At 44.1% G+C, this 25,373-nt stretch overlaps 1 protein-coding gene across 1 annotated transcript in view; it reads right to left on the reverse strand.

The window, feature by feature from the left end:
* Positions 1–20,520, reverse strand: part of ntm (neurotrimin) — a gene marked incomplete at both ends in the record, with an annotated part of 870,443 nt that extends 849,923 nt beyond the window's left edge. Inside the window, one exon of the mRNA XM_083648584.1 lies at positions 20,460–20,520. Within this exon, the coding sequence (XP_083504710.1) occupies positions 20,460–20,520 (61 nt within the window). The remainder of the gene's footprint in view (positions 1–20,459) is intronic.
* Positions 20,521–25,373: the final 4,853 nt, after the last annotated feature.

The following is a 25,373-nucleotide window of genomic DNA, read 5'->3' on the forward strand; positions in this document are numbered from 1 at the left end:
CATATGATCATATCATAATAACAGACATGGAAATTAGACTTTTAAATATGTCCCTACAGTATTATATTATTATTTCTCTCTCTCTCTTTTCAGGAAGCAAAGCAGTGTGGAAGAGTTTTTCCCCAAACGAGAATGAGATGGTTAAATAAAATACTGAAATTGAGAAGTTTTTGGTTATTTATTTGTTTTGGGTAAATTTATTGTTATATAATAAAAAAATTAAATAAAAAATAATCGTTAGATTAATTGACTAATCGAAAAAATAATCGTTAGATTAATCGATAAGAAAATAATCATTTGGGACAGCCCTAGCACTGTATGTGACAGAGGAGCCATTTTCTGCCTGTGACGAGAGTTGATGCATGGGTCAGTTTCACTACCCTAGGAAATAAATGTTTCCCCCATGACCCAAAAGGGGGTGGAAATGGCAGTGTAAGATTGACTACAGCGGTTGAGCACTTGAACATGGTGCATTATGATCACCTAAATGCAATGCAGCGGGCGGAATATGTTGCAAGAGCCGGGTTTTCTGGGATATGAAAAAAGAGCTGAGATGAGTCATATACTTCTTACTGGTCACGTGTAATTTGTCATCACCATTTCTCTCCGAGGCCAATTTCCATTCCTGTGGTCAGTTGTTCAATATTGCGGCCTGATGAAATCCCATGCAGTGAGCTTCAGCCACTGTTAAAGACCAAAATCCAATCCACATCATGACAAGCGAACCTGTCTTCCAGGGAGATTCTTCTGTGTACGAGCTGTTATCCAACCCACTGACTGCACACACTGAGGCTTTTGTATTTGCAATTAGGATTAGATTCATGTGGGGTTTTTGATCTGCCAATGGGATACATTTTCATGCCAAAACTTACAAGTAATGACCTTATTTTAGGCTGAAAACACAGAATTAGTTGAATGAATACATAAAATGTGAAAAGAAAATCAAATTCCATCATATAGGGATTCAAAGGCCAATCAATATCAGTAAATATCGGTCTAACCCTGCATGCGCAACAGTGGGTCCCATCAGCCACTACTAGCGGTCTTTACTATACAAAAATAAAAAAGAATAATTGAACCGCCTGCAAAAGATTTTTTTTGCAGCACAAATTACAACTTGAAGCCTATTTTAGTAAATGAACACAGATGATGGGTGGGTGCCCACTAATCAAAATCAGTCAGAAAATGCTGAACACCTAAAAATACTGTATCACCATCCAAGATGTGTAAATCTGCCAATGATCAACATAGGGAGAATTCTTGCCAGCCACTAGAAACGTGATGATTTTTATGCATTGCCATCTATTTCCTTTTCTTCTGTGCTGCAATGGCCCCATTTCCCCTCAAGGGTCAATAAAGTTCACCTTATTTCACACCTGTGTTATATAGCCTTACTACTAGGGATGGGCATCAATAATAGAAAATCGATAATTGATCGTTAAGGAATCATGTCGATCATGTGGAATGTTGATCTAATTATTCTTAATTTTTTGGGGGACTAGGTTTGGGTGGAATTCTTTCCTCCTCTCCCCTCTCCATTGCACAGCATGAGGTGTAGCTCTGTATTAGTCTCTAGTTTTCTGGCTGGGCGGGGTCCTTCGTGCCAAACAACACTGTTTTTAACATGGGGAATTCACACCGGCATGCGCCAGGGACACAAACAAACGCACCCAGCGGTCTGCGGGCCTGATTGAGGCCGGTATAAAAATGAAACCTCGTACACTTCTTTCCTAATTTCCAACCAAGTGTGAGTAACGTTACACGTGTTCAAGTGATTCAAGTCGTTTAAGTTGTTTATAATGTCATGAAGTAGCAGCAGTCAGCTGGACATGGACTCAGCTAGCCCTTAGCAGGACACTAGGACTCAGCATAAACGCCCACCTGAATCAATTCACACACATCTCGTGGCAAATAATAATATCCAAACGTCAGACTGAGAGCAGTTGGATGGAAATCGACGATCAGGACAGATGAGGTTTTTGTCACAAGTTTATAAGGCTGGAAGCCGCGGACGGTGAGCTGAGTCCTACTTTCAAAATGTGAGTACAGTAGCCTACATGTTTGTTTAGCTGCATTGTGTTAGTCACAGCACTAGTGTCTGATATTTTTACTACACAGCGGCATCCCCACAGCCGGCCGAGAACGCACAGCGTTATTACCAGAGACAAAAAATATTATTATTATTATGATTATTATTATTATGATATCAATAATCTATAATTGATCGTTAATTTTCACAATTTCCATTATGGATTTTTTTTCAAAATGCAATGCCCACTTACTACAGTACTAGTGAGCACAGCATTGACCTATAATTTAAGGATGTGATTAAACTCACAATATCAGATGAAGATATTTGACAGACGTGCGTGCGCTCTGATGACAGCTAATACTTCAGAGATTGCAACAAAATAGAATAACTAGGTGTGGTCAGAATACTCACGACATGTATTTTGGGCTAAAAGATGCTAATGCAATCATATTTATGCAAGTGATATGATGACTGGTGAGCGTGGCATACTTTATATGAATTTGGCAAGGGAACTGCACAAGTTACCTTGGTTTGCTGTATAGCCACCAAAATAAAGGAGGGCAAGTGTGGCCCAGTTTAAAACCAATGCTGCCTAATTCAACTGGTTGAGTGACTATATATATTTTCCAATTAGCATGGGCAATCACAAAAGAAGGGGCTTTTAATTGTTTTGTTTTTTTTAAGTTTAGATTGTCATTCAAGTTTCTTTATTTCCATATCATTGTTGAATAATGAGCAATTTGCACAAAAAGGAAAAAGTTATTGACTGTGTTGGCCTCGGTTCAGGTCAGACCCACCAAGGAATCAGTGATTTTATGACTGTTTTAAATGCTCTCTTCATTTGTAAGAGTCGGATTCCTGCAGATTTAGAAAGTGACCAGCAAACCTTTGAGCAAGGATTGATCATTAAAGTATATTTTCATACGGAAACCAAGCTTACGGTTTTTAGGAAAACAATATATTTTCTAATCATAACTCCCAAAAGACTTCTCCACTATGAGAAGGGAATACAAAGTGATTTCTCAATTTGGGACAATGTCATTTGGTCGAACTGAATGGTGTGTTATACCGAGGCTAAGAAAACGGCTTTGCAGAAATCACAGCAATGGGATTTTGATTAATGAGAAACATTCATTTCTGTATTGAGCATTTAAAAGACTATTAAGATTGCCACTCAAGCGTTGAGCATTAATTATAAGTGTGTGTGTGTGTGTGTGTGTGGGGGGGGGTGGGTACATAAGCTCCCATGAAATTTAATGAGCATAACAAAGTCTGAAGTAGCCTAATGCAAAGAGCTTTGTAGAGACTTTTGTTGTAAATGAAGTCCTGAAACAACAGTCATATTAAACTTTGCCTGCCAAGTTTGTTTTCAGTGCACACACTAATGATATCTTCTTCCATTTTAAAATGCTTGTTATTCACAGACTCCAATACATCCAGTATATTAAACAATATTCGTCAAGAAAATCTATGTAGCCTACGGATGAAAATAAAGATGTTGCCCTTGTTTTGGAATGGAGGATTTGTAAATTACAGTTAATAATGCTGTGCATGGGGGTGGGTCACATGGTATCTGTGCACGGGGATGGTTGCTGTCTACTGTCCTATCTGATAAAGGTGAAAAATGCACATGCAAAAAAAAAAGAAAAAAAAAAAGAAAACTGTGCATGATATGAATAAAAAAATATTTCTCTACGACATTTATATCTTTTGCAATATTACATTATAGGCAGCAGGGCTGTAATCTGTCCCATATGTGGAATTTCAGTAAACAACAGAAGGTAATCTACAATTCTCACACCTCATACTGAAATGACATTAAGTCCACAAAAAACAATCTCCTGAAATGTATTCTGCCATATGAGAGTGATTTAGAGGGGTCAGATCGGGGCACTGGCATTAGACCCGTCGCTGGACATCAGTGATGCCTTAGTAAAGCCACAACAGCCTGACAGCACGGCATTCACCCTGCTGCATGCACTCGCTCTAATCATCTTGCTAAATGGCATTCAGGCTCTTCTTTGACAGCTGCTCCTGATGTGATTGAAATTAAAAAGCTACTTCTACGCAGATTGGCAACCAACTGTGTGCCGGCTGATGCCAAGAACTTACATTTCTCAGCTAGGTTGGGGATGCAAGCTAGGTTGACGAGGTCTGAAGCGTAATAGTCTTCTCGGCGGACTGGCATTTCATAAAATATACATGAGTACCAGGCGAGGGTATAAGATGTCACACGGCGTGCTCCTTTCTTCTGCTGAATCAGTCATCATCATAATGTCCAGAACATGGAAAACACTGGGTAAATATTTATGAGCTGGCAGATCCTGGACGTGGACGTGCAACACATTCATGCGCCGATGAACTGCAAATAGAAATACAAAGCTCGTAATTTGTCGCGGCTCTCATTTATCCGGTGCCCTACGTGACTCTTTGAGAGCGCCTGTAGGTCCTTTAAGAGGCACTTTGAGTGACATTGGCCCGATCGATCTGACCACTTCACATTCATCAATCACCAGGGTGGAATGATCCAGATCATCATTTTTGGGCTCCATCCCGCCACGCCAGAAGTTTAGGATTCATACTTCTGGATCACAATACATCCCCCCTTCCATTGAAAAGAGAGTGTCCCCTTTGTTTGCAAGGGGGCATAGCAAATAGAAACAAAACTGAGTGAGAAACGTCGAGTTCGTTGAATGACTTTTGCAGCTCAACTAGGTGGTTCAAAAGGGGAAAAAAATGTCTATCCTTAATGAAGATTCTTGCTCTCAAGAGACTCAACTGTTTCCTATTAACACTCTCCCAGATTGCCACCACAAAGGCCTTAGCCAAGGGGCTTGCAGCACAATCAATGAAAGCACTAATTGAAATATTATCTCTCGTGCTTCTCACAAATGCCCAGGCAAGCCCCCAATAATTACACACAGATTATTCCGCAGACCACGTGCTGCTTGCTAACCACTAACTCCGCCATCTGCTCCAAAATGACGACGATACCGCTGTTTAAGCAGGCCCCCCGAATACAATACACACCCACTGTGAGGCAGCCATTAATGCAGGTGGGCGGGTCCGGTCTCGAGTGGCTTCCTTATCTGGGGATGGATGTCACGGATCTGGAGCAGGTGATGCTGTATGATTGATATGTATCTACCTGCACCAAAAGTAGAGCCGTTTCCTCCCTTTGAGATCTCAAACTGGATAAAGAGGACATATTGGAGGCTGAGGAGACTATCTCAGGCCGTATAAGCGCTCCCGTAACGCTGGGAAGTCGCTACAATCAAGTGGGTTAAGAATAGCAGGAACAAGTTGATTGTATCAGCGGTGCAGGCAGGAGAGGGCTATTGGTTGCACAATGGGAGAGAGCTGTTACCCATTCAGGACCCAAGGCTTACAGGTAAGCAGATTAGAAGGCAGACGATGGAATGCTCAGACCACGGCAAGGTCAGGCTGAGCAGGGGGAAAAGGCGAACAAGGAAACAAAATCAGAACGCAAAAGAATACCAGTTAGAATCCGATAGCGAGACAGAAAGCTGCTTTTGCTCGTTGTGGGGCTCATCAAGCAGGTAATTTCACATTCAGACCGTAGCTACTACAGCAGGTGTCAGACTGTAGCTACTACAGCAGGTGTCAGACTGTAGCTACTACAGCAGGTGTCAGACTGTAGCTACTACAGCAGTGTCAGACTGTAGCTACTACAGCAGGTGTCAGACTGTAGCTACTACAGTAGGTGTCAGACTGTAGCTACTACAGCAGGTGTCAGACTGTAGCTACTACAGCAGGTGTCAGACTGTAGCTACTACAGCAGGTGTCAGACTGTAGCTACTACAGCAGGTGTCAGACCGTAGCTACTACAGCAGGTGTCAGACTGTAGCTACTACAGCAGGTGTCAGACTGTAGCTACTACAGCAGGTGTCAGACTGTAGCTACTACAGCAGGTGTCAGACTGTAGCTACTACAGCAGGTGTCAGACCGTAGCTACTACAGCAGGTGTCAGACCGTAGCTACTACAGCAGGTGTCAGACTGTAGCTACTACAGCAGGTGTCAGACTGTAGTTACTACAGGAGGTGTCAGCCTGTAGCTACTACAGCAGGTGTAAGACTGTAACTACTACAGCAGGTGTCAGACCATAGCTACTACAGCAGGTGTCAGACTGTAGCTACTACAGCAGGTGTCAGACTGTAGCTACTACAGCAGGTGTCAGACTGTAGCTACTACAGTAGGTGTCAGACTGTAGCTACTACAGCAGGTGTCAGACTGTAGCTACTACAGCAGGTGTCAGACCGCCGTAGCTACTACAGCAGGTGTCAGACTGTAGCTACTACAGTAGGTGTCAGACTGTAGCTACTACAGTAGGTGTCAGACTGTAGCTACTACAGCAGGTGTCAGACTGTAGCTACTACAGCAGGTATCAGACTGTAGCTACCACAGCAGGTGTCAGACTGTAGCTACTACAGCAGGTGTCAGACTGTAGCTACTACAGCAGGTGTCAGACTGTAGCTACTACAGTAGGTGTCAGACTGTAACTACTACAGCAGGTGTCAGACTGTAGCTACTACAGGAGGTGTCAGTCTGTAGCTACTACAGCAGGTGTTTTTTTTTTTTTTTTTTTTTTTACCTTTATTTATACAGGGGGAGTCTCACTGAGAGCAATGCTCTCTTTTTCAGGAGTGCCCTGTTCACATTCACACACACATTCATACCTGGAAGCTGACCAGTACAACCACAGTCTGATCTGCTGGCCACTGATCAGCTCCACTGGAGCAGATGGGGTTAAGGGCCTTGCTCAAGGGCACCTCAGTGGTGGTAATGAGGGAGGGGCAAGCGCTGCCTTTTCACTTTCCCCACCCAGATTTATCCTGCCGGTCCCGGGGATTGAACCGACGACCTTCCGGTCACAAGCTTGCTTCTCTAACCATTGGGCCACCACTGCCCCTAGGTGTCAGACCGCCGTCGCTACTACAGCAGGTGTCAGACTGTAGTTACTACAGCAGGTGTCAGACTGTAGTTACTACAGCAGGTGTCAGATTGTAGTTACTACATCAGGTGTCAGACTGTAGCTACTACAGCAGGTGTCTTGGTAGGAATGTATCTTCGTGCTGGCTGAATTTTGCTGATAAATATTTTGCGTCCGGCCTGTCAGTCCAGCAGGCTTTCGCGTTTTTTTCCTGTTGCTTTTAGGAATCCTGAAATAGGCTCAGAAATACAATTTTCCACATGAGTACCGGCTTCCCGTGTCCAGTGGCAACACTACAAGACTACAGCTTCTTTGGGGCACGCCGGTGGCTCACCCGGTGGGGCATGTGCCACTAGGGCTTGATCCTTTAAATGGCCGACCCGGGTTCACAGGTCTGACCCGTGGTCCTTTGCTGCATGTCATCCCCTCTCTCTTTGCCCACCTTTCCTGTCTGTCTGCTGTCCTGTCCAATAAAGGCAAAAAATGCCTAAAAAGTGTTCTTAAAAATAAGACTGCTTCTTATGTGAATGTGTGTATAATGAGTGGATCTGGGCATCACTGAAAACGAGTTACGATGCTCAACGCTCAAGACACAAGGGGCAAACGCTAGGTTGAGGCTGCAAAAGCGGTCCGCTCTGAAATGCATTGCAACACTTCGGTTCCAGTTGTGTTTGTATTGGCTGGACAATTGGAAGACAAACACCATCATTCACCGTGATTCCTTGGCTTCTTGTCGGTTTCCTTGCCAGCTACGGCTCTTCCTGTCATTTCTCTCCCCTGCATTCTATACTTACAGGTTATATGTTAGGGTTAGGTTTGCTGTTTGTGCTGTTTTGTTCAAGGGGAAAGCTGTTGTTGCTGGACTGAAATGACAGAAAGAAAAGCTTGGCTGTGTCTGAACTCTGAGGTGAGAGAGTTGGAAGAACAAAAGTCAGAGTAATTCTTAGTGTAACAAGTGTCGCATTGAGTGGACAGCTCTTCACCAAAATACATGACACATACAGTAGACAAGAATGTAGGTCCTGATAGCTTTCTCTTCTGTTTCAGCCTGTAGTTAATGATCTTACTTAATTTACCATTCCCCAACATATATAACACTAAACAACTTCTTGGAAAAATGAGGATACCTAGAGTCACAGCATTGGCGGAAGTGTACAGTCTTGACACTTCACTATTTTATTTATTCTAATTTATTCTGTTTATGGTTGGATTTGTTTCAGAGAGAGGTCGGTAGGTGCATCCACCCTCCAGCACAGCGCCTTGTTCCTTTATCCTTTTGATTATATGTGTTGTTCTAACCTATGCATATAATTTAATCTAAACAATAAGCTAATTAAGCAACAGATGTTCAATGAGATTATTCAAATGAGATGCAGGAAATGTCCAAAATCCATAACTTGCAGCTGCATATAACGGCTTCATAAATAATGCTCCTAACAAACAAGAAGAACTTGAGAAATGCCTGGCAACTTGGAATCCATGCCTCTCAGCAATTTCCTTCTTAGTTTAGCTTTTCTAAACTCCTGAGGGGGAGAAAATAGGCCTTTTGTGTCAGAAGTCAAAAAATCTTGGAAGAGTTTGAACTCTCAGCACTTCATGCCACTCTGCTAAACAGCCTTTGGCATCCCCCCCACCCCAAAGAACAAATATACATCCAGCAGCACTTCCTATAAGGCTGCTTACATAGAAACGACCAGCGAAGAGGGCGAGCTGTGGCTCTTTCCAGCAGCACTTCCTATAAGGCTGCTTACATAGAAACGACCAGCGAAGAGGGCGAGCTGTGGCTCTTTCCAGCAGCGCTTCCTATAAGGCTGCTTACATAGAAACGACCAGCGAAGAGGGCGAGCTGTGGCTCTCTCCAGCAGCACTTCCTATAAGGCTGCTTACATAGAAACGACCAGCGAAGAGGGCGAGCTGTGGCTCTTTCCAGCAGCACTTCCTATAAGGCTGCTTACATAGAAACGACCAGCGCAGAGGGCGAGCTGTGGCTCTTTCCAGCAGCACTTCCTATAAGGCTGCTTACATACAAACGACCAGCGAAGAGGGTGAGCTGTGGCTCTTTCCAGCAGCACTTCCTATAAGGCTGCTTACATACAAACGACCAGCGCAGAGGGCGAGCTGTGGCTCTTTCCAGCAGCACTTCTTATAAGGCTGCTTACATAGAAACAAGCAGCACAGAGGGCGAGCTGTGGCTCTCTCCAGCAGCACTTCCTATAAGGCTGCTTACATAGAAACAAGCAGCGCAGAGGGCGAGCTGTGGCTCTTTCCAGCAGCACTTCCTATAAGGCTGCTTACATAGAAACGAGCAGCGCAGAGGGCGAGCTGTGGCTCTTTCCAGCAGCACTTCCTATAAGGCTGCTTACATAGAAACAAGCAGCGCAGAGGGTGAGCTGTGGCTCTCTCCAGCAGCACTTCCTATAAGGCTGCTTACATAGAAACGACCAGCGAAGAGGGCGAGCTGTGGCTCTTTCCAGCAGCACTTCCTATAAGGCTGCTTACATAGAAACGACCAGCGAAGAGGGCGAGCTGTGGCTCTTTCCAGCAGCACTTCCTATAAGGCTGCTTACATAGAAACAAGCAGCACAGAGGGCGAGCTGTGGCTCTCTCCAGCAGCACTTCCTATAAGGCTGCTTACATAGAAACAAGCAGCGCAGAGGGCGAGCTGTGGCTCTTTCCAGCAGCACTTCCTATAAGGCTGCTTACATAGAAACGACCAGCGAAGAGGGCGAGCTGTGGCTCTCTCCAGCAGCACTTCCTATAAGGCTGCTTACATAGAAACGACCAGCGAAGAGGGCGAGCTGTGGCTCTTTCCAGCAGCACTTCCTATAAGGCTGCTTACATAGAAACGACCAGCGAAGAGGGCGAGCTGTGGCTCTTTCCAGCAGCACTTCCTATAAGGCTGCTTACATAGAAACAAGCAGCACAGAGGGCGAGCTGTGGCTCTTTCCAGCAGCGCTTCCTATAAGGCTGCTTACATAGAAACAACCAGCGCAGAGGGCGAGCTGTGGCTCTCTCCAGCAGCACTTCCTATAAGGCTGCTTACATAGAAACAACCAGCGCAGAGGGCGAGCTGTGGCTCTTTCCAGCAGCACTTCCTATAAGGCTGCTTAGATAGAAACAAGCAGCGCAGAGGGCGAGCTGTGGCTCTTTCCAGCAGCACTTCCTATAAGGCTGCTTACATAGAAACAAGCAGCGCAGAGGGCGAGCTGTGGCTCTTTCCAGCAGCACTTCCTATAAGGCTGCTTACATAGAAACGACCAGCGCAGAGGGCGAGCTGTGGCTCTTTCCAGCAGCACTTCCTATAAGGCTGCTTACATAGAAACAAGCAGCGCAGAGGGCGAGCTGTGGCTCTCTCCAGCAGCACTTCCTATAAGGCTGCTTACATAGAAACAAGCAGCGCAGAGGGCGAGCTGTGGCTCCCTCCAGCAGCACTTCCTATAAGGCTGCTTACATAGAAACAAGCAGCGCAGAGGGCGAGCTGTGGCTCTCTCCAGCAGCACTTCCTATAAGGCTGCTTACATAGAAACAAGCAGCGCAGAGGGCGAGCTGTGGCTCTCTCCAGCAGCACTTCCTACATTATAAGGCTGCTTACATAGAAACAAGCAGCGCAGAGGGCGAGCTGTGGCTCTCTCCAGCAGCACTTCCTATAAGGCTGCTTACATAGAAACAAGCAGCGCAGAGGGCGAGCTGTGGCTCTTTCCAGCAGCACTTCCTATAAGGCTGCTTACATAGAAACGACCAGCGCAGAGGGCGAGCTGTGGCTCTTTCCAGCAGCACTTCCTATAAGGCTGCTTACATAGAAACAAGCAGCGCAGAGGGCGAGCTGTGGCTCTCTCCAGCAGCACTTCCTATAAGGCTGCTTACATAGAAACAAGCAGCGCAGAGGGCGAGCTGTGGCTCCCTCCAGCAGCACTTCCTATAAGGCTGCTTACATAGAAACAAGCAGCGCAGAGGGCGAGCTGTGGCTCTCTCCAGCAGCACTTCCTATAAGGCTGCTTACATAGAAACAAGCAGCGCAGAGGGCGAGCTGTGGCTCTCTCCAGCAGCACTTCCTACATTATAAGGCTGCTTACATAGAAACAAGCAGTGCAGAGGGCGAGCTGTGGCTCTCTCCAGCAGCACTTCCTATAAGGCTGCTTACATAGAAACAAGCAGCGCAGAGGGCGAGCTGTGGCTCTCTGGACAAGGCAGCATTCCTGGGACACGACAACCTGCTGAATGGATGCAGTCTCCAGTCACTATCCGCGCTGCTTATTAATCAGCCTCTCCTGGCAATGGCCCTTGTTGCCACCGAGCCACATGACCACCTCACTGGGACTTGGCAAACTTTGCAGAGGAAGAAAACCTCCTCCTCCTAACCCGAGCTCATCCTGTGCTTTAAAGGGATACGCCAACTTTTGGGGAGTTTCGCCCATTTGCCATATCGCCCATACATAACCAACATACACAATACCTTTACACTGTCACTCACACAATTAAATAATAATCCATAATTACGTGAAACATCATTTTCGCAGTAACTCCCCACACCGAGTTGCTTCCATGTTTACATGTACATAGCGCTTCCGCTGTACACAGCGCATGCTGTACGCCTGGCGGCCATGTTTAGAAAGTAGTTCCGGCTATCTATTTACCTTAAAATAGTGTTTCTCTGCATTTTGGATGCATATTTCATCTCATGGTGAATACTCAAGTCACAACATGTACATAGAGCTTTTTGGCGCTGTTAGAAATGTGTGTTTTTGAACAGCTGTACCGTTTCCCCCAACTCACTGTCTACTGCACGGAGAGTGACGGTAAACGTATTGTGTATTTTGATTATGTATGGGCGATAATATGGCAAATGGGCGAAACTCCCAAAAAGTTGGCGTATCCCTTTAAGGTCCTCCTCCAAACCCGAGCTCACCCTGTGCTTTTGTAGGATTGGATGTATTGTTGCTGTGTGATGATGCTGCAGTACTGGCTAGCCAGGAAAGTGGTGGCGAGGCCATCTGCAAAGTTCATTCAATACATTCCCATTCCCATTACCTCGAATACAACAGAACACAACATCACTTTCTGGCCCTGAATGATTTTTGACTGGGAGTGTTTATCTGCATTTTGTCAAACAACAATTCTGAATTTTCCATCTATCTATTTCTTACTACTTATTCTTGTTCCACTGTAGTTTATAATGGTTATATATTCCAAAAATCTGATTTTTCTCAACCTGTTCTTGTTGTGTTTCTTCTTTGCCTCTTGGCACAATACAGAGGTTGAAAGCCATCAGTCGAAGCTCCAGCTTCTTTTTCAATTCTCGACCCGAAGTGAGAGCGAGCGAATCAATCAGGCCTCTATTAAAGTGTTGCAAGAACGTTTCTACTATCCAAAAATCATTGCGCATTTGTGATACGAACGTGTGCACATTCCAAACAAACAAACAAACAAACAAAATAGCTCAAAAAGCACGTAATTTGCAATGTTGACTGCTGTAATAAAATGTGAGAAGTAGCCTACATTTTTCTCCACGGCAGGAATGAACAAGACAACTGGATACAAATTACCTCCAGTTTGTAATCTACTTTTTCAGTCAACAAATAAGCCCTCTTGCTATTTTGATGGAACATGAAAACTGCAATTTCACATCTGTAAGAGTTTACTCACACTCATCATCTGCCACTAATGCATCTCATTTTCTTAATAACATATTGTGTCGGCAAGCACCAAGAAGTTACAATGACAAAAAATATATACTTTCAAGTGTAACTTCCTGAGTGGAGGGAAAATGTTGAAAGCACTTAAACACTGTTGAAGTGTTAGAATGGTTCCGTCAGTTGTGTCAAACATCAGTGGTAAACAAACGGCAGGTTCTGGTGCCAGTCCCTCCAAATCAAACAGCAAGAGCTTCTTTCTACAATCACCATTTGATCATTCAACTATCATACAGGGAGAAATCATAGACGTGGAAGACATACCAATAAGTTCTCCACTGACAGCAGCCTCAATAGACCAGAATGCAACGCAGCCACAGGACAAGTTCACGCCTGTTCACCGAGTGTTGTCGAAAGGCATTTTGGAAAAGACAGGAAATTAGTCACTGTTGTCCGAAAAAGGTACATTTCAGTTCACAAACTGATAACGCCTCACATAACAGTGTACGACTATTTTCCCTTCGCAGCTGGTAAACTGTCCCGCTTAAATAACACCTCCCCGTCCAATTTATTTGCCAGGCGCCAGCTCGGCCCATTTCTTCCACTCAGAGGCATTATGTGGACCGTGCGGAGGGAGACGGACACGGGCCTGTTTTTAGTCTGCCTCTTTCGCCTTGAGATCCCCACTGAGTAGCTGTAACCCTGCGATAAGAGAACACTCTACCCATCAACAATCATCTCAATGTCTTTAACAAAAGGCAGGCAGAACAGCGAGCGTGCCTATCCGTTCTGCCGTCTCTCTCTCTCTCTCTCTCTCTCCTGGCCCCGCCGTCATTCCAATAACAGCTGTTGCTCCAAAATGTCGATTTCGCCGGCTATAATTCTGGTCTTTGGCCCGGGCCCGGCCGGGCTGGTGGAGGAAAGACATGGGCACAATAAACAGGCCTGCAAGCAAAGGGTCCTGGCCAGAAAAGCACAAGAGTTTCTGCTGCATCCTGGCAACACAGCCTGCACTGTCCTCTCCCCCAGCTACATCCAGAGAGAGGAGGGGGCGCTGTCCCGTGCAGACAATGAGACTGCCTCATTACCACTGTTGATCTGTTTACAGTATGCTGGATTAATACTCTAGAAAGAAGAAAAACATGATGCTCCTTCTTTTTGGACAGTTTGATATTGTGTTTTGTGTGTGTGTGTGTGTGTGTGTGTGTGTGTGTGTGTGTGTGTGTGTGTGCGTGTGTGTGTGCGTGTGCGTGTGCGTGTGCGTGTGCGTGTGTGTGTGTGTGTACGTGTGTGTGCGTGCGTGCGTGTAACTTGTTTGCCTTCTTCCGACAAACACAACGCCCACTGGTTTCGGTGTCTGACTGCTTTCCACCTACCGCTCGCATGTTGGAGTCATTCAGTTCTGGTGGAATACAGGTCTATTGTTGTAACTCCTCCCCCCTCAGGTTTTAGACAGACATCTATTCACACATTCTGGACACAACTTGCCAATGCAATCCACAAAGAAAAACAGTATAACCCATTGTTGTTCTTTGCCTCCACTGCATCACCTCAGACTACTACTGCTTCTTCTTCACCATACGACATTGAGGTCGAGCATAAATCTAGCAGAGTGCGCACTCTCCGTGACAAAGCTGTTGGAGAGAAGAATTGGACGACTACTTTCATTTGGGGGTGTGCCGCAACGCTGGCGTTTAGCCGTTTACCATATTCGCACATTTTCCAACTCAATGAAAAGTCTCCACGTGAAACACGCTTCTGCACTGTAATAAAATCAATAACGAGCGCTGAAGTTGCAAACCATTAGCACATATACAACAGAAGAGAAAGGGGACCCCCCCCCCCCCCCAAAAAAGGCATAACACCTGCACATCAACACCAAATTGAACTGGTGCTTACTTTGGACAATGCCTCACAATATGGCTCACAGCAAACTGATGCAGGCCCAGAGCAATTTGAGCCCGCGGCTCATCTCCCCGAGGTGCACCGAGAAGCGCTTACAGCACTTATTCGTGTGGACTGCCATCCAGCTGTACAATAGCTATGTTTCTTTGTATATGAGCCTATTTCTTTTCATAAATATTCATTCTGTTCATGTGCCACTTTCCCAGCTGTAAAAGTGATCCGATAACGAGAACGACTAACAATGCACGTTTCTGTGCATATGTTCTTCCATCTGTAGCAGTATTGGAGGAGGTGTGTTGCTCGCTAACGCGTGGCAACGCAAAGTCACGTTAGTTGTTCATGTGCCAGTGAGCCAATGATGCACATTTTGCACACTCTGTGTTTATGCTGCAAGCTATAGAACTCTAAACTGCAAACATCTGGCAACCTGTAAATCTGTCAGACTTTATTTAATTGTTGAATTATCCTCAATATGTGCTTTTGTTGTAATTATTTACTTTATCATGCATGCTCTCTATTTGCTCTGTACTTGTTTTCTGTTACTGCAATGACCCCATTTCCCCACGGGGATCATTTAAATTGCATCTAATCTAACCTAATCTAATCGAACACATCTCCAATTCTGCATGCGATCTGATGATATGCAAATGCCTTTAGCACAACTTTGGTGTTGCTGTCTGGAGAGTGGATTGGGCTTGAAACAGGAAAAAGTCGGACAATACCTTTGCAAGTGGATTAACAATATTAGCAGCATTCCCGATGTAACAGTTACAATACTATCTCCCTGGCTCCAAAATATGTCAGGTATACGGGTTTTCTTTCACTTGACGCCATTTCTTCTCTGTAAAATGATGACTAGACTATTTTGCAAACCAAGTAACATTTGGTATTGGAATAGTGACAGATGTGCTTCGTTTCTGTTTGCTAAAGGCTGTGCACAAAGGTGAAGTTGCTCATTCTGGTTTTCTCATTATAGGTTTTAGGCTACTAAATCTCACTGAGTCGCCTGATTCATTCCATCGTTTTCTTAACACTGACATCTCAAGACACCATAAATGCATGAAATAAGGTCTGTGGTTAACAAAGGTTTATGGGAGTGGACATTTGTGTTTAGCAGGATAATCTTCACAAACGAGGACCACTTTTATGACTTTTGAAGTGTAAATGTGTTTTTTAAACGCGATTTTCAGAAAATGCTTCAAAAGTCAGAAAACTGGTCCTCGTTTGTGAAGATTAGGGCTGGGTATTGGTTCAAATTTCAAGAATCGATTCAATTCCGATTCACAAGGTTCCGAATCGATTAATCCCGATTCGATTCATTTCAAAATCGATTTGGTTAGTGATACTAAAACATGTTTTTTGAGCTGTAACCTGAATTACATGACTGTCCAGTTATGTAACACATTAATACTGGTATTAATATTGACATTTGACAGCAAATGAATATGAAATATCAGTACTTAATGGCTGGAACTGTTGAAAATGTCAAGGACCAAGACCCCTCCCAGAATGTTGACAGTATTGCATCTTTCAAAAATATGCTGTGGGCAGAAATAACTTCAAAATGAGTGTTTAGTTACTCTTTAAGTTAAAATACAAATTTTGCTTGGATATGAAAAAGATTCTCAGAACAAAAGCTGTAAATTGTACTAGGAACTCTAACCTGGTGCATCATTAAAAAATATTACATCAAGAATTTGCCCCAAAGCAGTTACAAAATACAAATATACTTTTAATTAGATTTTTGTCATGACCATTTGGCCCACAATCAACAAGTGTTGCAATGTAAACTACAGCCCTGAACAACACAATAATGTGCTATGTGCTGCCTGCAAGTTGTGCAGACTCTCCAGTCAGCGTGACTGACCACCACCAGTGCTTTCTTTAGTAATGCAGTCAGTCACTACTCGATATCAAAACAAGAGATGAGGCTCCACTCATCATTGTTTATATAGTGAGAGGTAACGGTCATGTACGATTCCATTGGATGTCCAGGTGTCACAGGTGACGCCGCCGACTCCCTCTGCTGACTGCAGTTTCATTTTGATGCTTTGTTTCACAGATTTATACATGTTTAGGGTTATGTCTGCAGTCAGATGTTTGCATTGCACCATAACGTAGCGTTAGTTCACGTTCGGGTACCTTCAGGAACCTTTTGAAGCCTTAATTTTTCACGGAATACGGGCGAATATCCTTGCATACGAAAGTTTCAAAATCGGAGAATCGATTTTTTTAACCCAGCCCTAGTGAAGATTATCCTGCTAAACACAAATTTCGACTCCCATAAACTTGGATTAACCACAGACCTTATTTCATAGCCTGGTAAACCAGCCAGTCACGTGAACTCACATTTCATTTCGTTCTACCAGACCATCTGGCCAGGGGCGCCGTATAGGGGGGGAAAGGTAGGACGATTCTAAGGGCCCTTGAAGCTGACAGGGGCCCTGTCAGCTTCAAGGGCCCTAAAAGCTTGGACACTAGGCAATTTTTTGCAGTATTAAATTATTAACCTATTGTAATGAATATACTATTTTATTCAATGTACTAGTAAAACGAATTGCTTCTTTTTGGCAAAAAAAGAAAAAATCCTCTTGCACACACACCCCCCTTCGATTTTCAAGAAATGGTTTCTCCCTGCCTGGCTGACAGGAAAAATAGGCACGCCTCCCATCCAGGCAGCGTGGGGCAGCAGCAGCAGCACTACGCAGTACGCGCTGAGATCAGGAGAGAGCAGAGAGGAGACGCAACCAGCAACATGCCAAAAGCAAAGTCAGGTTTCAAAAAGAAAGAGAGCAGAGAGAAAAAAGAGGACAACAGTGCCTCACGCAGTTTTATAGGAAGGCAGGTGAGTGAGCTGGACTGGTGCAGCTGTCTGCCTGTCTCTGTGTAAGGCAAGGCAGATAGCCTACGCTACGTGAATCACTCTGTTAACCTAGAGAACTGTCTAGTAGTCTGTCTGGCGCCATCTGAACATTTATTCAACTTTTCTTAACTACTGGAAATTACCCTGTTAGACCTTAGTGAAATATGCTTACTTTACAGAGTGTTTACATTTCCCTCCTGTCCTGTCTAGCGAACATTTAATCAATGCAAACAATTGTTTGCAAGCCGTTCATATAAATCAGTTGTCCCTGCCTGGCTCTTGCCTAACACAACAGATGCAGAATCAGACACAGCCCCCCCCCCCACCGGCACCTTCCAATGAACCAGTCCTCCTAACTGATGAAGGAGGTGAGACACACACACAGGAGCAGCATTGTGTTGAATGACATGGTAGTTGGCACAATTGCAGTGGGTCTGTGGGGATTTATTTGTAATACTAATAATAATAATAATAATAATAGTAATAAAAAAATAAGAAGGATCAACACAATTTATTTGTCCACATAATGACCATTATATGAAAGGAAAAGCAGCCCACAAATGACAGCCAATGAGAAAAGGAGAACATAATGATATTAAGACTGAATAATGATATCACAACAGTCTCATGCTAAACACTCTCCTGTTGGACTCCACATGTGTATCAATATTATTTCTAGTCATTAGTTGATAGTATTTCTTTGTTCCCTCTGGTGTATTCAGAGCAGAGAGAGAGTATGATGATTCAACAGGGATGGTGGTGAGATGAAGGTGGGTGAGAAAAGGAGCAAATATTGATGGTTAAGACTGAATAATGACAACACTACAGTGTTATCCTAATATAATTTAAAATGCGATATTATCCTCTAAATCAGCTTCAAACAGCCCAAATTTTTCGCCGGCGCCCTTCGGACGCCGGCATCAGTGGGGCCCATGCTATGTCCTGTCATGGGGCCCAAAATCCCTGGCGGCGCCCCTGCATCTGGCCTCCAGGCCTGAGAGGGTGTTTTCAGAAATTACACAGTGCTCTAGCCAATCAGCAACTGCGCTCAGTGCCCTGTGATTGACAGCGCAAGTTGGCCAATCAGGAACGCTGCTGGCAAAACAGTAATGGCTGCCTCCCTGGCTGTCCGCGTCAAGCAGCAAAGTCAACGTTCGTCAAGTTTAACCAGCCATAAAGTGCAGTTATTGCAGAAATAGACTCAATAATAACGATTAAGCAAGTACAGGAGTATGCAACAGCAGAGTTTCTCGGCGGAAAATATGTTTTTGCCATTCTCCCAAGTAGATTTGGATTTGACTGGATCCAACGCTGATTGGCTGAAGTCTGTCAAGGCAAGTACACCCGCCCAACGCCAGCCCACTGCAGACACTGGGTGGAAGCTGGAGGCCAAGTCTGGTCTGGTACAATGAAATGAAATGAGTTCACGTGACCAGCTGCTTTACCAGGCTACTTATTTCATGCATTTAACCCAAATCCCCATCCTAAAATGCCATAGCCTTTTCCCATTATGAATCAGCATGCCGGTGATTTCTGGGTAAGCCTACAAAAATGTGTCATCCCTGCGGTACTCTATTCAGTGCAACAAGTCCATCACTACAGCTGATTTCCATGTTAATAGGTTACATAAGTAACCAGCATTTGTGTTTAATTTGTTGTAATTTCCTAAGAAGTAGTTGTAGATAATTGGCATTTTGAAATAAAGGGTGTCATTGTTAAATGCAGGGGGAAAGGTTTAATCTTTGCCTGTTCAATTTTGAAAGAATCATTTTTGAAAATTGTAGGCCTATGTGTCATTTTGAAAACCTTCCGCATTGCAATATTGGCTGTGTGCTACCTCTGGACAAATTGCTTGTTTACATGTAGGAGACCTGCAGTACATACTGGGCAGTACTTTTGGAGGAAAGCATTTTGCACAGTAGCACGAAGGGGGCTGGTGACCAAATGAAAAATGGTGACATTTGGATGGTTGATGACGTTTAAGAGTAAGAAACAACCTGCATTAAATGTATTTATTTATTTATTTATTTGTGTTTTTCCCTCACACTACATTGTCTTTGCCATTTGATAGAGACAATAATGGCTGTATGTGTTTGAATGTTAGGCTACTTGAAGCCTTATCCTATTGGACAGGGCTTCAAGTAGGATGGATGGAGCAAGGCCAGATGAACACAGGTGTAAACGCTTGGGTGTGATGAAGCTACACGGGGGAAATCATTGGCTATTTTAATTTCCTTTACGTGGGCTTAATTTGCAGCACTGCGCATCTCTGGCCCCACTAGTCCCTCTCCCAATCTAATGAGCTGGTGGCTTGAATTTTTAACGTCAGGTGTAAACAGGGTCGAATAAAAGACAGAAGCTGCTCCAGGCACATTATGTGCACCCCCCCCCCCCCCACCCTTTTTTTCAATAGCAAAGCCCTCTTGCCTGCCTGGAGAATACACGGCTTAACTTGGCTGACCTGAACACGAAGTCAGTGTGGATTAAGAACTAAGACTTAATCAACTTTGCTGCAAAGACCTCCCGTCCGTCCGTCCGGGAGATTTACCATGCGTCAACATGATCCAGCGCGGGGGCAGCGGGAGCCACAGAAAGCGCAGAAAAGACTGCGCTGCATCAAAATAAAAGCATGCCACATAGAATGCTACAGCCATTCTGCCAGCATATAGGCTACTGTTGTATCTACAACAACGTTACCCCCCCCCCCCCCCCCCCCCCAGGCGCTGTAAAAAAAACATGCAAAACTAGTAAAGCATCAACTTGACAACATTAAACTTTCACAGAAGGGGGGGTTATTCCAACGAGCCGTGTACAAACATAACGTAATTTCAAAGCAAACCACTCAGACCGCTACTTAAAGAAGCCACTGGCACCAAGACAGCTAAAACTGCACTTCACGAAGGCTTAATTTAAGCTGCGGCTTTAGATGGCAAGCATCCTGGTGTCAAATGTAGGCGGGCAGGCTGCCCGTAATAGGACTTGAGATGAGGACATCAACTGGCGCACACACAGCGCTGAGCCTTCGGCTTCTAGTAATGATTACAAGTGACACAAGCTTGATCAAACACATCACTTACCTTGCTCCATCAGCAGGACGCTCATCCCGACCAGCATAGCCCAGTACAGAGGGTTTGTCATCTTCCTCGAGCAGCTGTAGGTCTTCTCTGTGATGTCGGCTGCGGGGGGAATTAGCCTCTCTGTCTCTGAAAATCCCGAAAAGTGCTTTTCTTCAAGTCCCCTTCTGGTCCCTCTGTCAGAATGTAGCATCCACCACCAACGCAGCAGCGCTCAACAAAGTGCCTCCTTCAACAGCGAGGTGGTACTACAGTCAAGCAAGTGGGAACACACACGGCAACTTCGGGCTTCCGCTTTCAAAGTAAAAGCTACTTAGTGTTCGAACGCGCGTGTAATGTGTTATTTTGAAGGCAAACTCTGGCTGTTTGTGAAGCGATGTATGCGTCCCACAGACCCCCGTTATGTCACTATTACAGACAGTCTCAATCACTCATCCACCTTGGCCGGCTGCACTTGACTTCTCCCAATTCAAATTTCCATAGCCTACTATACCGTGGAAGTCCAAAACAGAGCAGCATAGGCTCATTAGACTACTGCTCACTCCACAAAGCATGATAGAAGAAGACTTGTCATGTAGGCTACGACATTTTTCATGTAGTGTGTGGCTTGAATACCAAGAGTCAGGAGTGGATTTTTATTTTTATTTTTTGCCATATATGAGGGATCAGCCGAGCAGCATTTTGGTGAACAAACCGCGTCCCCGTGGCAACGGCAATGGAACCCTATGGAGCCTGAGTTTGAGCATCTGACTCTAGCCGGCTGGCCTGGCCGTGTTTACAATTTAAAAACTGCGACAATTCACACAACTTTAACACGACATGCATATTGTAGCAATCCCCGTTAAAGTTAAGGAGGCAGGAGACTTGTGTCAGTACAGGCTTTTTATTGCAGCTTCAACAGCGACTCTTCTAGTGGTCGCTACGCTATGGCACCAACCCAGCTTACTAGAGATCTGCGGCTCACTCAGGAAACCCACGTTTTCAACAGGAAGGCTACAACCAAAACAGTTCCGGCTGGAAACATACATGCAACCTCAGTTCCTAGTCAGACATCAACATTACCCCAAACCAGGATCGCCACAATATATTATACATCAAACTCTTGAGCTAATTCTGCTCTCACTCAGAATGTCAAAATATAGCCTAAGCGATGTGATGTATACTTTTGGAGATATTAACGTTTGTTTGGCACAACTCATAGGCTACTAGTTAACTGCTGTGGGGTTACGCATTTTTGGGTGGCAGTGATGTCACGCTGATTCATCCTATAGCATTAAAAATCACCATAATTGATCTGTAGGTGTTTGATAACTAAACAATGACTTTGCTGAGATTTATAGCTGTCAACGCAGTGCCCCGCCCCATTCTGTTGTTGTAGCCTATTTTCAAAGATGGAGGTCGGTGCTGTGGAAGCCAGGGCTCAAAACAACTTGTTTACAAGCCAACAAAAGCAAATGACAGCAGTGAACTTATTACAGTATTTTACATCATGATATTTTCACCTCCTCACTCGACATTTCTGTTGGATCTTTGCTCTAATTAGCTAGCTTGCTTGAATCTATAGTGAGAATGTGACTTTATTGTTTGTTTCAATTAGCCTGTTCAATTAGGCTACAAGCTACCATAACCTGTGCCAAAGCAATGTCAATGTTGCTGGAATTCCTCTGCTGCCAATAATGTCAATAAAACTCATAGATTGCTTAAGGCCCATTTAAATCAGGCTATAGACCAAATCAGCGGGATGTTTACATTTACTTCCGGGTACCCCTGGGTCCACACATTATAATGGCGGTGAACGGCACAAACTGACGTGTTGAAGACAAAAACAGACAAAGAAGACAAAAATGGTTTGTCCGTGTTGTGTTGTTGTTTAATATCATTCATAACAACACTTTCACTAACGTTAGTGGAGACCAGACTAGCTAATTTACCTGTTGGACCAGACCAGAGTAGACTTGACGCTAAATTAAATTAACGTGGCGTCAGTAGCTCTGTTTGTAACATTAACGTAACCTCGCGTCACCAGGCTCTTCTACGTTAACGAGTCTGCAAAACAGCGAGTTTGACAGACAAACAGACGTTATTAGCTAGCTAACACTACATAAAACAAACACAGAAGAAAGGCTAGATACGTCGGACAAGCATGTTTACCAACCGTTTAACCATTTAAATTGAAAGTAGTCGGCCGAAAACAACGAGAGGGTTTGACAGCATTTATTTGACAACACGCACATTTAAACCTGCCGCCTTCCCCAAGTGGTACCCGGAAGTAAATTTGTTTACATGGTGACGTCACGGTGATTTGGTCTATACATTTCTCAGTATTTTCCAGAGAACCTAATACCTTTAAGAGCCATAATGTTCCACCAGATGCGTTACGAAACTTGCAGGAAGTGTAATGAACACTCCTGCGGGTGACCTGACGGAGCCGTATCTTTTAATTAGGCGATTGCCCTAATTACCTAATGATGTGATGCCATCAGTGATGATGTCATCAGTGATGTCCTCCTTCCTGGTGCCAATAGAGCAGGCGAGGCCACGCAGCAGCGGCGAGCGAGGCGAGGCGTGCAGTGGGCGAGCCTAGGAATCGAGCTCGCGAGATTGCTAGTACTAGTAAGATGAGGAAGGGGAAGAGGAAACAATTTATTCAAATGTGTGAATACGGCATGTAATATTCTTCAGACTTGTGAAGTTCTACAATCATGCTCTAAGGGAAATGAGTGTTTAAACTTATATGAAAGCCCTGCTGTGTCCACTGATATCTGCATAATTGCAAGCACTATTGTCCTCAGTTCAAACCTGCTCTTCACCAAACCCTGTGAGGGGCTGCCTCAGCCAACTCAAGCAGCGTCCTTACATTTTACATTGCCTAACAGTTTGGGGATTTTCCTACAACATCAGCGATGTATGAGGGCACATTCAATTGGCCACACAATCCAAAGGTTGACTTGAGAATTGTATACTGCAAAATGAACAAGCGCAAACCTACGGCATCCCTATGGCCCTTTTCCCTCCCCCTCCCGTCCCCCCAAAAACCACCTATATCCCCCTAGCCACTCCACCTACCCACCCCTTGAATCCTGAATCTCTACCACTTTCCTATGCCGATGGCACCTAGCTACGGCCATTTTACCACTAAATTCACTAAATGTCCATGACTGACTGTGACTGAGTGAATGTCCTGACTTTTCCATCTTATGACGCCGGCTGGCCCAGCGCCATGGGAAAGATGAGTCGGGTGAGTAGGGTGACGAGATTTGTGAGTTGGAAATACAGGAGACCAGTGAGATGGGGTTGGTTGTTTTTTAGCATGGTGGTTAATAGGTAATGGTTATATGTTGACATTTAGATAAAACCACCATCTTCAAGAAGACCGCAAGACACAGGCATTTCTACTTTTTAAGCAAAAATGAATAATAGTATGATTAGTACTGGTCAAGGGCATCCATTTCATTTTAGATGTGTGTACATCTTATCTTAATAATACTATAATTGGAGAGCTGTCTGTTCGGAGTTGCAAGGGGCACCGTTGCTCCGATCGCTTCCAAAATGTACCAAAACACTTTTCAGGGGTCTGAAATAATCTGTTGCAAATCCGTAAAAAGAAAAAGAAAAAAAAGTGACATCACAATGGTACGAGTGATGTCATCAGTCATGTCCCATAGAGTCACTGTGTCAGTGCCTTGCGCAAATTAATGATTGGATGTGCCAGAATTTTCTCCAACTTAATAAAGACAAAACAGAGATAATTGTCTTCGGCAAAAAAGAAGATAGGCTCAAAGTTACTGCTCACCTCGAATCCCTATCTCTGAAGCCAAAGGACCAGGTAAAAAATCTTGGCATTATTATTGACTCTGATCTAAATTTCAACTCCCACATCAAGCTTATAAGAAAATCTGCCTTCTATCATCTAAAAAATATAGCAAGGATTAGAGGCTATATGTCCAAACAAGATCTTGAAAAACTAATTCATGCTTTCATTTCTAGCAGGCTAGACTACTGCAACAGTCTTTTCAATGGTCTTCCCAAAAAAGCTGTTAAACAACTTCAGCTCATTCAGAATGCGGCTGCTAGAGTTCTAACAAGAACCAAGAAAGCTGAACACATTACACCAGTTCTCAAATCCCTGCATTGGCTGCCAGTAAATCTTAGAATAGACTTTAAAATTCTGCTAATAGTTTACAAATCTCTCAACGGGTCAGGCCCACACTACATCTCTGAAATGCTTCTACACTATGAACCATCCAGATCCCTGAGATCTTCAGGCACTGGTCTACTAATTGTCCCAAGGACCAAATCTAAACATGGTGAAGCCGCGTTCTCCCACTATGCCTCTCATAACTGGAACAAACTCCCTGAACACATTAGATCTGCCCCTACTCTGCCTATTTTTAAATCCAAGCTAAAGACCTTTATGTTTACTCTTGCTTTTAACTGCTACTAAACTACTGCCTCTCTCGGCCTGTAATTTTAAAAAGATTTTTCCTGTACATTTCCAACAAATGGACTGTACATGTAATAATAATACTGAAGAGTGCCTTGTAACTTATTTAAAACAGAAATAATGTTTCATGTTTGTTAATTTGAGTATATATTTTAACTAAAACTGTCGGCTGTGTTTTTTATGTGTTTTTTATATGTGCATTGCTTTGCTGCTTGTTTTTTCGATTATTTTTTTGTAAAGCACCTTGAATTGCCTTTGTGTATGAAAGGTGCTATATAAATAAAATTTGACTTGACTTGACTTGACTTGACTTGATCAGTGATGCACCAACTGACAACATCACTGACATTACTCATTGTGACATCATCAGTGACATCATCATCAGCAGTGATTTGTTACATCATCACTCATCACTGTTGATGATGATGATGTCCCACATTGTGATTCTCCAGGATTCCTCCAGGGTACTTGGT

Source organism: Poromitra crassiceps (assembly GCF_964638095.1).
Source record: "Poromitra crassiceps genome assembly, chromosome: 1".
NCBI classification, from domain to species: Eukaryota; Metazoa; Chordata; class Actinopteri; order Beryciformes; family Melamphaidae; genus Poromitra; species Poromitra crassiceps.